This window comes from Rhyacophila brunnea, unplaced genomic scaffold (genome assembly GCF_057557595.1).
Source record: "Rhyacophila brunnea isolate RB1 unplaced genomic scaffold, BYU_Rbru_1.0 scaffold_2, whole genome shotgun sequence".
NCBI classification, from domain to species: domain Eukaryota; kingdom Metazoa; phylum Arthropoda; class Insecta; order Trichoptera; family Rhyacophilidae; genus Rhyacophila; species Rhyacophila brunnea.
In genome coordinates this window covers 38,056,167-38,069,682 of record NW_028232859.1, presented here as the reverse complement: position 1 = coordinate 38,069,682, position 13,516 = coordinate 38,056,167, and the positions used below count along the sequence as shown (strand labels likewise).

Sequence of the window (13,516 nt, the reverse complement as noted above, 5' to 3'; positions counted from 1 at the left end):
TTCGCCTTCTTTGGACATGGTTCGCCTTTCGCAATCCACTGCTTTGACTGTTCTTTCGTCTCAGGAGTATAGTGGTGTATCCATGTTTCATCTACAGTCACAAAGCGACGAAAAAATTCATCCGGATTGCGTTGCATGAGCGACAACAGGGCTTTAGAGGCCACCACCCTATTGCGTTTATTGTCGACTGTGAGCAAACGCGGCACCCATCTTGCAGAAATTTTTTTCATGCCCAATTTGTCATGTAAAATAGAAATGACGCTACCTTTTGAGATCCCTGTAACCTCAATTATCTCACTCAACTTTAATCTTCGGTCACTTAACACCATATCGTGGATTTTATTGATCATTTCTGGTGTAGTCACCTCTACAGGACGTCCTGAGCGTGGTTCATCCTTTGTTGATGTACGACCACGTTTAAATTCATTTAACCAGTTATAAATAGTTGCAAGTGAAGGAGCAGATGTGCCGTGAACTAAATCCAACTCATTTTTTATTTCCTTTGCTGTTAACCCTTTTATATTAAAATGTTTAATAACAGCTCTAAACTCAATTTTCTCCATTTTTGTAAACAAGCAATTTTTTTTTTAAATGTACGAGAAACACACAACAACCCGACCAATCTGATTGAAACTTCGCAGCATACTGAATCGGTAGTGCCGCTGCATGAAAACAAACCGCTTACAGTACTAGTCGCGCCACCTGTCGGCTTTTCTAAGGACTTATTGACCCACCCTCGTATATTGGATTTGATTATTATTTTTTTTGTTTGACTTGGTAGCTGTCAGAATTACTTTCATTTTTACATGTTGTATGCATATACAGTATAACCTCGGTAATTCGAAATCCAAGGGACCCTGAAAATTTGATTTCAAATTAGCGAAAATCGCTATAAATCGAATTTTCCGAAAAAAAAAAATTTTTTTTTGTCAATTTGTATGGAGACGATGTAGTATTGAAAAATAGTGTTACGTGGTATTTACCAGTGAAAAAAGTAATTCAATGGTAAACTAGGTTCAAATATGTGTTTTTTACACTTTGTAATTAAGCACTAATTACTGAGTAATCAGACATCCATACCTACCAAGAATAAAAATTCTTAAATAAGAATGTTCTTCCTTACGAAAATCTAATCTAGATTCATACAAATTCACAAAAAAAAACGGGTAGCTATGTATTGTCCGGCAACTTCATCTTGGCTACGTGGCAAAACTGTGAACTATAATCAGCTAATCGAACTTCCGGTTTCAAAAAAGGAACGCCCCCAAATTATTCATTACATTTTTGACAGTCGTATTGGATGCATCTATCAATTTACGTAATTTGAAGCTTTTTATATTCAAAAGATGTCTAAAACAATACAAAGTCAAGTTCGAATTATTATTAGTAAACTTTTGATTTATTGTGAAGAAGAAAAAGAGTCGCATTTAAAAGGCGGGTCTATACAATACCATATCACGGGTTGCTGTCGTTGTCAGGTATGTCAAAATTCAGTGTTGTAATACTAGAAATATTTCCCCAAAAACTGGGAATTATGTTTGTATATTATATAGTTGTGTGTATTGTAATCGATTTTATTAATATTTTTGACGTATAATAATAAAGTATAAATGATCATTTAAGTACACTGGCAGTGTAAGAATATTTTACACCGGAAAGAAGAATATTTTCAAGAATAAACATTATTGGCATTAAATCAATTATTACGGAGATGTAAAATTTACAAAAATGCTTAAAATTATCTAGATATTTATACGTAGTGTATCATTAATTTACAAGAATATCCCAAGGACAGTTTCTAGAATCATGAAAGAAATGACTACAGCGAGTGCCTCCTCTTCAAAAATCGTAACGCCTGGAAAAAATAAGATTGCATTGGACAGTATGGACTTATGTACCATATGTCAAAAAGTGCAGGAGTTTTATACTGTCCACAAACAAGTTCCGACGCTGCAAAACTTACTGGTTTCCTTAGGAGAGTGCATGGATTTTCAAGGAAGCAAAGAATTTTTACGGCGATGGTTGCATAAGCTAGGGTTTTAATTTAAAAAAAGCCTTTCTAAAAGAAATGTTATCATAGAGAGACACGGCATAGTTGCGTGGAGAACATTCCCACAAATTCTATAATAGTTATGAATATTGCCCCTTACCATAGCATTAAAATAAATAAACCGCCAACTATGGCCAATAAAAAAAGCGTTATGCAAGAATGGCTGAAAGACAATAATATTATATTCGAAGAAAATATGGTTAAAACTAAATTAAAAGAAATAATTGATAGAAATAAACCACCACCAAAGTATTTATTCGACGAGCTGATTAAAAAAAAAGGCTCAACAGTAGTCCGTCTACCACCATACCCCTGTGATCTTAACCCAATAGAATTTATCTGGTCACTTGTGAAAAGAAGAATTGCAAGTAATAATGTTGATTGCCGAACAGCTGACACGCAGATGCTAACAGAAAATGCTTTTGGAACGATAACACCGGACGATTGGAAAAAACAATGTGAACACACAATACATTTGGAAGAGGATTATATGGTAAAAGATAGATGTTGTGAGACTATGAGTGACCAAAGTTTAGTTTTTAGTGTCGATTTTGACAGCAGTAGTGAAAGTGAATTAGTATCGAGTGATGATGAAACCAATATGTCTGGTGTAGAATACCTCACTTGATGATTGGCTTAATCAATTTTTAATGTCGTGTCCTTGGAAATGTACTTTTAAAAGATGTGTTGATGACCTTGTAACCTTATCAATTATTTTAATCTTATTTGTATTTACGGTTAATTGTTAATTGTCCTTGTATTTTTAAACCGATAAGTAGGTACATATTGTTTTAAAATTTATAATGTTAGGTGGATATAATTTAATTTATAGAAAATTATTTTCACAGTAGGTATGTGTTTCGACAACAATTTTACTAAATTACGATATAAAAGACATCATTTGTAAATTATAAAAAAATGTGATTGGGTCATCAAAATAATATTGAATATGTTATATCTTTCACTTCTACTTATTTAGTCATAATTTGTGTTCTAATTATTTAATTAATAAATACCTGCAGCAATATTATCAGTTGATGTGGGTTCAATAATATATTTCCTTCCAAATTCAATAATTACTCTATATTAATTATCCTAATATAATAGTAATAATTAAGAGGTGAAATTATTTAAAATAATTTTTCTATTGATACTTATCGAACAATAATTGGACTCCTAAATTAATTACTTACTGAGAACTTACTGATTGATATAAATTAAAAACCTAATTTCGCGGGATTTGTTTTCTCAAAAAATGACAACACTGAGAAATATTCTATGCGCGACAAGGGCGACTTCCTGTTGTCGCCTAAATAATGTTGTCGTACAGTAGGTGTGTATTGTATTTAAAATAAAATTCTTTAATATTCTATAAACAATAATAAAAATGTCAAGTGAACTCATTAAGTCAATTAGTGAATTAGTCCTGTCAAACAAAGGGTCCACTGTGTATTCATTATTGCCAGTTTGATCTAAACATTCAGTTGTTATCAACTTAAATTTTAAAAGAAAAAAAACTCATTGCTTATTAAAATACATACTAAAAACGTAATTCTGTCAGTTATAAAAAAATGTCACAAGTTAGTTACTTAAAAATTACGAAATTTTGTGAATAAATGTTTTTTTTACACTGAAAACCATTTAAGGCCATGCATTAGTTGAGGCACGGTCTAAAAAGATCGTTGCTAGGCGATGTGCGGATTGCGGGTCGCGGGTGAAAATGACGCCTGTCAAACGAAATATTTTTTCTCATATAAATCCAACATACGTCCATTTTATGTTCTGTTTATTATTCTATTAGTATCAATAATAATATATTAATTGACATGTTTGCTTTTTAAAGTAAATGGGTAAAGTTTTTAGTCATCTTGACACGATTTTAGAATTAATTGGCCCGTCGCCATCACGCAGCAAAGTGACGTGCGTCCGACTCCACGTTCTGTAAATGAATGCGAAGCAAGTACAAATTTTCGTCGCGCGTACAGTTGAACATTATTTGGCGTTTCACTGATGCGTCACCTTAACCCTTAACACTCGAGTGCCGCCATATCGGCGGCATTAGAAGTTTCCCGTATTACTCGAGTGCCGCCGTAGCGGCGGCACGCCAATAAAGTCATTTTTTGTAATATTTTCAGCAATTTTTATAATGCGATTTCAATCAAGTTAGAATGAATAATAATAGGTTATTACATTTATCTGAGAAAGAAGTCGGCAAAAGAATACTGCGTGCGTAATTTCTACATAGTATTTTTATCGGAATCTTCTCTTTTTTTATTCGTAGGTCGCTTGCTTGCAAGCAATGTTTTTTTGTCACATAAATTTTATTTATTGAACGTTCCCAGACTAGAGTGAACTGAAGTTGTTTGTCACGCATGATTTTGAAGTGTTTATTTTTTTTATTGGTTCTCGCTTGAGCAGGGGCGTCTCGTATAGTTTACAGTTTTATATTTGAATAGACTGTTTTTGATGACAATACTTACTATTATATTATGCCGATTCAGAACCTTACAAATATAATGTGAAATACTCTAATGAGTCAAATGAAAATTATTACGTATCGATTTATTATTTTTTGAGAAATCTTTTGATAATGTGTACCGCACTGGGAATGAGTTGTTATGAGCCCGAAACTAATTTAGAAAATTTACGAGACGGCTGCTTATATTACAAGTGTATTGGAAGGCAAATCATTTGGATCATATTTACAGTCATAACTATATGTATGGACGATTTACACTTTATAGCCACTTCTCTAAATACCGCTATTTCATTACGATTCTGTGATAAGCCAGGATTACATATTGGAGATTGCTTTGTGAAATACCACACAATGAAGAATTATAAATAAACTAAAAATAAGTACAGTATATTCATTATAAATCTATTTTATAGAAATAAAAAAAAAAAAAAAAATTTTACATTTTTTTCACCAATTAAATGTTTTATATTGAAATTATGCTATTTACGGAAAAAAGTCTCGAGTGGGTGGTATGTACCTATAAAAAATTTTTCGAGTGGAAAAGGATAATGGCTATGTGCTAAGATTACCTTGTAAAACAACATGTTTTTCACATTAATAAAATAATTGATTCTGGATTTACATGAATGACAAGTACATGAACCTTGATTGACATTCACTGTAGTTTTTGGGTATTTCCACAACTTAAACTTTGGGTTTTGCCTCCCATCAGTAAATTTGCAGGTGTTTGCCTACTTAATTGCAGTCATTAAATTTATTACTTTCCAAGAAAATAAGTATTTTACTATTACTTATTTCGATTTATATGGATAAAAATAGCCTTTGGGACCAAATTCCATTTCGAATTACGAAATAACGAATATTTCGATTTATAACGATCTTTTTGTATGAAAAATGATTGTTGGGGGTTAAAATTGACGAGAAATTCGAATTATCGAGGTTCTACTGTGTAAAGATATTTTAATATGAAGGATTGATATTAGAAGAATGTAATTATTATTGTTTTGTTAAGGATAAATGTATATCGATTAACGAAGCCACCTCGTGTGCAGCTGGGTACTTCAGCTAGTTACAAATATTTTTTTTAGGACTATTTTCCTAGTCCAAGAATTATGTGATTAAATGTGGTAAATTTTCAGAAATTGGAGCCATCATACATTTCCGACAACCGCCTTGAAACAGTCCCTCATTCCCAAAAGTGTCTGTATGCTCCTCCGACCCTCCAGTACCCTGAAGAATCTCTGTGGAGCGTCTATGTGATGGGAGCTCTGTCCACTGTTGAAGTGTGGCTAAGAATAATTGGAGAAAACTATAGTGTATGTTTATTTAATATTATTAGATCCTTATTAACAGTTATAAGTCTGACCGTATTTTAAAATCATTATGAATCTATCGATTATAAAAATTGCAAATCATAGATAGAATTCTACTTGCCTAATGTAACATAGGCATTTAACTGAAATGTGGTTTTTTTAATGAGTCATTACTTAATTGAAGATATTGTATGTAAATTAATCGATTGAGGGTACTCGATGACAATTATAAGAGCTTTGTCTTTCATAAAAAAATATATCGGCTCATGTTTTGCCTTTTGGCATTTTCAGGCTCTTTGTGACTGAGAGTTGACTTTGTGTCATTAAAAATATGGTGTCTTTCCTAAATTTGATACAGGATGTATTTGAAGAGATGATCAACGAAATGGAGACTTACTTTTTGACGGCGAATTGCGACCCAGTGTCAGAAGTAGTGGAAGGCGGATGGTACGCCCTCAACTGCCAGAAAGAGTGGTTGCGGGTGCGAGTGCTACAAGTGAGCAGTCCCACCAACTCGGCCGGATCTACGGCTCTGTGCTTCTTGGCCGACAACGGGGATGAGGAGACTCACCCTCTCACCTCTCTATTCCACCTTCCTCAGCAGTTTGCCAGCCTGCCTCCTCAGGTCAGTACATCCACTTTCTTTGGCATTACACAATTGGCCATAAGTTCCTACAGAGGTGTTTGCGTTGTTAACGAATATTTGGATTTATTATTTCATATTCTACAGTAAATTAAGACTATTGATTATTTTCGTCATATGAGTTGATAGATTTAGTAAACGTTTCAATGGTTCATCATCGCCTTAGGATTCAAAATACAATACAGTTCAGGATACAAAAAACAAAGTTCATTATTTTATATTTCAATGCTGGAAGATCTTTCATATTTATTTATTTTACATGGTGAGAGATACATTATATTAGAATATATTAAAACAATAATCCAGTGATGTTACTCATTCATTCATGCCATAAAATATGAAATGCTGTCGGTAGTGCTATTCATTGCTTCTAATTTGTTTTATTTCGAGTGGTACATCCTGTCAGTTATTGTAGTGTAAAAGATTGCGTGCTGACGGAATGTCAAAATTTATGTTTTAGATTTATCAATAATTTCTATTGGAACAACTGTGATATTGTTTTATGGTTAACGTAGAGAATGAAAAATATATACCTACATACTCAGGTGCGTTACTGACCTATTAGTAAGTGATTAGTTATATTTTTTTGGGTTTAATTTATAAAATTATTTATAGTTTTTATTAAATCAGTAGAAAATCATATTCAAAAAACATTTCATATTGGTATTTATAGATTTTTGGGTTTTCTGGTTTTTTGCTCAAGGAAAGAAGGAAGAAGTAGGTACATGCGGTGAAATCCCAAAAATCTAAAAACATGATAACAAACAACCGTGAAAGTCTCTATCATTAAATTTCATAAAGGATTTTTGCGGCACGTGTGTAAGTGCACTCCCAATCTAAAGAATTATGGAAACCACGTGCTGCCAGTGGTCTCACTTTTCATCAATTAGTAAGTAACCTTGGTTATGTATTTTTAGGCAATTCTTTGCCGTCTAGGCGGTCTGGAAGAATATTCCACATCCAGCGTGGCTAGAAGAAATCAGCTCTCAGATATGATTGTTAGAAAAGTGTTGGTTGCTGAAATACTCCAAGGTCCGGAAGAAATGGAGCTGGGTGACGACCCCACCATCACCATTGTCCTGTATGACACGACCACGGATGTGGACCTCAATGTTAACAAAGAGCTCCTCCGTAGGATCACCCAAGAGGCTTGCGTTCCGCAGCTATCAATTGTGAGAAAATACTATGTTACTTTCACTGCTTTACTTATTACAGTAAAACCACGTTAATACGAATTCCATGGGACCGAAAATCGAAAAAAAATTCGAATTACGTATTATGAAATGTATGGGGGAAAAATATAATTTTATTTTTTTGATTTTCATTAATTTGTTTCCGATCATAGATGTGCCTACCAAATTGGGTCATAAAATATCAGGATTATTTTTATTACCTTCATAAAATAAGCAAGGCTGGCTCATGAAGTAGTGTACATTATTACGATTTATTGAATATTTTTATATCCCAGGACACTGAAATAATTTTGAATTACGAAATTCGAATTATAGGTATAATTTTATATGAAAATAATGTTCAAGGGACTTTTTTTTCGTGAAAATTTTGAATTATGGCGAATTTCGATTTATCAGTGTTCTTACTAACGAGGTTTTACTGTATCTAAATCAAACTACAATTTCTTGAAATGTTTTGTCATAATTATTAGAAATAACAAAAACACTTGAAAATATTTAGTTATACTTTCATTAGCACTTATTCCATTATTATTTACTTATCTCTCATATCTTAATCTTATTTTTGAATCTACACAATCAAATTGTAACAAATTTTGAATCGCGAGGCAACATAGGTATAATGGATGGGCATGGTAAATCAAAAGAAATCCTTTAAGTGAATTTATTTTTTCAGGACGTTAGTGAAGTTTATGTGAGTGATATCAATTCCCGTGGGCAACTATGCATTCAGATTCACAATGAAAGCTGGCGACTACTACAACACATGCTGCAGCAGTTTGCATCGGGATCCTTCCCTAAAGTAACATTGCACGCCTCGTTCGGTCCGCTCTCTCCCATGCCTGGCGTTTATTACCTCGTTAAATCCAAAACAGGAGAATGGTACGTCAATTTACATCATGATATGATTTTTATAATATAATCTAACATGCTAGAGATAGAACAGTGTTAACCTTCATATTTTTAGTTTTGAGAAAAACTTGGTTCCAAACTTTGTTCAGGAATAAATTAAAACACACCTAAATTATCTGCATAAAATACTTATATGGTTAGTATATACATATATGTATATATACAGGCACATTATCTGTCCTTTCACTTGCCATTTTTTGATAATTTGTGGTTGACACTAATTTACCTCAAAATATTGAAAAAAAAAAAGTAAGGAATAACAACAGTTATTGTTATTCATTACCTACTTTATATTATGAGTTACTTATAAAACGAAAATAATTTACTCATGGCAACCATATGCAAAAAAAAGGTACTATGTAGCTAACAAATACATATTTCATTGGTAACTATTTTATGATGCGTAATTATGGTATTTTGTATACTTTTAATAATTATTATAGTATACCTATCTTATAATAATTAATTAAAAATAAGTTCCTCAGAAATAAAACATTATAAAGGAATCACATGGAACAAGTAATTACGAGGGGAGTTTCATAAGTTCGCGGAATGATGATGAAAGTAGCAAGTATTGGGGTTAAATTATTTTTTTATTGTTAGGTAATCCTTTTTAGGTATACTTGTGCAATTTCAAGTTATTTTATTAAATCGCTTCCAATATTCAAAAGAGCAAACGAAAGTCAATGAAAATTTAAAAAATGTCAAATATTGAGCTCCGTGCAGTAATTAAATTCCTCACAAAACAGGGAAAAGGGTGGAAACCATCCAAAATGAAAAGAAATTGGTTTATGGCACTCTTTGTTGTGGTAAAACCATGATTTATAAATGGTCACATTTATTTAAACAAGGTGGAGAGTCATTATAAGATGATCGTTGTGAAAGGCCAAATGATGTCACTACACATGAAATGTATTAAAATCGAAGATGCCCTTTTGGAAAACAGTCAGTTAAAACTAATCAAAGTTGCAGAAAGGTTCAATCTATCCAAAACAACAATTTTCAGAATCATACACGAAAATCTTGGGATGTCAATGGTAAGCGGAAGTAGGGTGCCGCGAATGCTTTTGCCACATCAAAAAAGTTACCGTGTGGAATGTTCTAAGCTGTTTTTAAAGCTGTTTAGCTTTAAAGAATCTATTAAAGTAAAAAAGAGGGGTAAAAAAACAAAAGGCGTATTATTACTTCGTTATAACGCACCTGTTCATAAGGCTCAAGTTGAAATGGCTGCTATGAAAAAATGCGGCTTCCAGGAATTGCGTCATTCACCTTAGAGACCTGATCTGGCACCTAGTGATTATTACCTGTTTTCAAATTAGAAGAAAGACTTAAGTGGAAAACATTTTGATGATGAGTCCCTACAGGTAGCCGTAAACGAGCATTTTGAAGGCAAATCGGAAAATCATTTTTATAAAGGTTTAAAAAAATTAATCAATAGATCTAAGAAGTGGATTCATGTCCGAGGAGATTATATTGGAAAATAAAAATATAAAACATATATATTCTTTTTTTCTGTCCCATTTCGCGAACTTATGGAACTCTCCTCGTACAATCATATTAATGTGATGTTATAAATGTGAATAATGACAAATTTAATTGAATCTAAAAGAAGTTTGTGTTTCGATCGCTCACTAATCATCTAATACTGACATTTTCAGTGTTTCCCTCTCCACTAAACACTTGCAAACGGCAAGACCTAGCAGAATGATTTTTTTACTGAAAATTCTGTGGGCAATTTCTAGGTTAGCGTAACTATTTGAGCTTGTTGTTTCATTAAATTTAATGTTCGATGAGCTACAGCTTTTTTGGTTGCCGTAGATTACCATATTGTAAAATTTTAATATTTTTATTAGTACCTAACCAAAGTCAAGAGCACGCAGTGTAAAAACGAAAAGTATTAGCGGCATTGTTACTTACCTATGTTCTTTTTTATATTGAAAATTTCGTAAACAAGTCAACTACTGTTTTATATGATAATTAAAATAAGCAATTATTTTGACAAATATTTTTATTTATGTCAAATTTCGAGTTGAATATGTTCGTGTCAGCCGGCTTTTAGTGCAACTACATAAGTTTTATGGTAGGTACAACAAGTACTTACTTATTATATTGAATATCAAATACTTGCGAATATGTTTTAAATAAGATTTAGCTACATTTTCGCTACATTTTCCACACTTATACTCTCGGGTCCAGTGCTGTTGACTTAAATTTTTGTTAAGACAAATTTAATTGAACTTTGCAGTTTAATATAATTATATTGAAAATCAAGGACACAAATGAATTTTGTGACTCGATTATTTTTTGTTATTACCCCTTATCTTCTGTCTTATCTGTTATGAGTCATGTGTCGACACTCGACTTGCAAATTGCTTCATTGATACATATCCCTGTCTTATTTCTTCATTGACTTATGCAATACTGTAACATGCGTTAGAAAAGGACTGATCTACGAGGGTGGGTCAATAATTCCTTAGAAAAAAGCATTAAAACAGTTTTTATTTTTGTATTTTTTTTTATTTCTCAACATAATCTCCTTGGAGCTCAATACACTTGGTTAGACGTTTCTCAATTTTTTTTAAACCGTCAGAAAAATAAGTTTTCGGAAGGTCCTCAAAATAAGCATTTGTCCGATCGATGACTTCTTCATTTGAAAAAAAACGTTGTCCACTTAGCCATTTTTTTAAGTTTGGGAAAAGGAAAAAGTCACTGGGGGCTAAATCTGGCGAATACGGTGGGTGGTCGACCAATTCGAACTTCAATTCTTCAATTTTAGCCATTGATCGTAAACATGTGTGAACACGGGCATTGTCCTGATGAAAGAGGATTTTTTTCCTGTTTAAATGAGGCCGTTTTTCTTCAATTTTGTTTTTCAGCTGGTCCAATAAAGATGCATAATAATCCCCTGTTATTGTTTTTCCTTTTTCCAAATAGTCAACGAAAATAATTCCACGTGCATCCCAAAATACAGTAGCCATAACCTTACCAGCTGATTTTACGGTTTTCGCCTTCTTTGGACATGGTTCGCCTTTCGCAATCCACTGCTTTGACTGTTCTTTCGTCTCGGGAGTATAGTGGTGTATCCATGTTTCATCTACAGTCACAAAGCGACGAAAAAATTCATCCGGATTGCGTTGCATGAGCGACAACAGGGCTTTAGAGGCCACCACCCTATTGCGTTTATTGTCGACTGTGAGCAAACGCGGCACCCATCTTGCAGAAATTTTTTTCATGCCCAATTTATCATGTAAAATAGAAATGACGCTACCTTTTGAGATCCCTGTATCCTCAATTATCTCACTCAACTTTAATCTTCGGTCACTTAACACCATATCGTGGATTTTATTGATCATTTCTGGTGTAGTCACCTCTACAGGACGTCCTGAGCGTGGTTCATCCTTTGTTGATGTACGACCACGTTTAAATTCATTTAACCAGTTATAAATAGTTGCAAGTGAAGGAGCAGATGTGCCGTGAACTAAATCCAACTCATTTTTTATTTCCTTTGCTGTTAACCCTTTTATATTAAAATGTTTAATAACAGCTCTAAACTCAATTTTCTCCATTTTTGTAAACAAGCAAATTTTTTTTTTAAATGTACGAGAAACACACAACAACCCGACCAATCTGATTGAAACTTCGCAGCATACTGAATTGGTAGTGCCGCTGCATGGAAACAAACCGCTTACAGTACTAGTCGCGCCACCTGTCGGCTTTTCTAAGGACTTATTGACCCACCCTCGTATATAATTGAGACACACTATATAGGACGTGTAAATTCCCCATTAACAAAGGTGTCCGGCAAGGTGATACCATTTCACCTAAACTATTCACCGCTACTCTTGAGGACTTATTTAGGAAACTTGATTGGGAGGAAAAAGGTGTTCCAATTAATGGGGAGCACCTCAGTCACCTGCGCCTTGCAGATGATATTGTTATACTCTCACAAGACCCGAAAGACCTCCAAAGTAGAATGCAAGAACTCGCGGATGTCAGTCAAACGGTCGGTCTAAAGATAAATGTCTCAAAGACAAAAGTGATGAGGAACTGTATTTTGGACCCTGCGATTATCTGTATTTCTGGCACCCAACTCGAGCAAGTCAGCAGCTACGTCTATCTCGGACAGCAGGTGTCCATAGACGGAAGCATGCACGATGAAATTGCTCGAAGAACAAAGCTCGGATGGAGTGCTTTCGGACGTCTGAATATTATCTTCAAGAGTGACCTACCATTATGTCTTAAGCGTAAGGTGTTCAACCAATGTGTGCTACCCGTGCTCACGTATGGCTGCGAGACGTGGACCCTCAACACGAGAGATGTCCAAAGGCTAAGAGTCACACAGCGAGGCATGGAGAGGTGCATGTTGGGCATCACGCGAAAGGACCGTAAGAGGAACGAATGGGTTAGGAAGCAGACAAGAGTACGCGATGTAATAGACGTTGCCAAACAGCTGAAATGGAGATGGGCGGGACACATTGCTCGCCGAAAGGACGGCCGCTGGACAAATGCCGTCATCCAGTGGTACCCAAGGGGTACGAAACGGCCACAGGGTCGCCCTAAAAGCCGCTGGATTGACGAACTGGTAAAGTTCGGCGGAAATACGTGGCAGCGAACGACACAGGACCGAGAGAGTTGGAGAAAGCTTGGGGAGGCCTTCATCCAGCAGTGGATTGACCCCGGCTGATGATGATGATATAGGACAAATTTATTTAAAATACTCCGTTTCACCTCTCATTTCATAAATCGGTATGGATTCTGGTCACGGTGCCGGCCCTTGCTATAGAAGAAGGTTTTTTTTACTAGGGTCCATCATTTATAGTTTTCACGTCGATCTTTATTTGAACGTGATATTTCATTACAAAAGCAATATGTATAGATTTTTTTACCAGCAATTTATCCCGTTATCAATTTTTGTTTACTACATTAGAA

General features: G+C 34.2%; 1 protein-coding gene across 1 annotated transcript in view; it reads left to right on the top strand.

The window, feature by feature from the left end:
• LOC147072274 (tudor domain-containing protein 7-like) overlaps positions 1–13,516 on the top strand; it is a 44,933-nt gene that overhangs the window by 22,966 nt on the left and 8,451 nt on the right. Inside the window, exons 10-13 of the mRNA XM_085947764.1 lie at positions 5,669–5,845; positions 6,201–6,467; positions 7,403–7,657; positions 8,352–8,557. Of these exons, the coding sequence (XP_085803890.1) occupies positions 5,669–5,845; positions 6,201–6,467; positions 7,403–7,657; positions 8,352–8,557 (905 nt within the window). The remainder of the gene's footprint in view (positions 1–5,668; positions 5,846–6,200; positions 6,468–7,402; positions 7,658–8,351; positions 8,558–13,516) is intronic.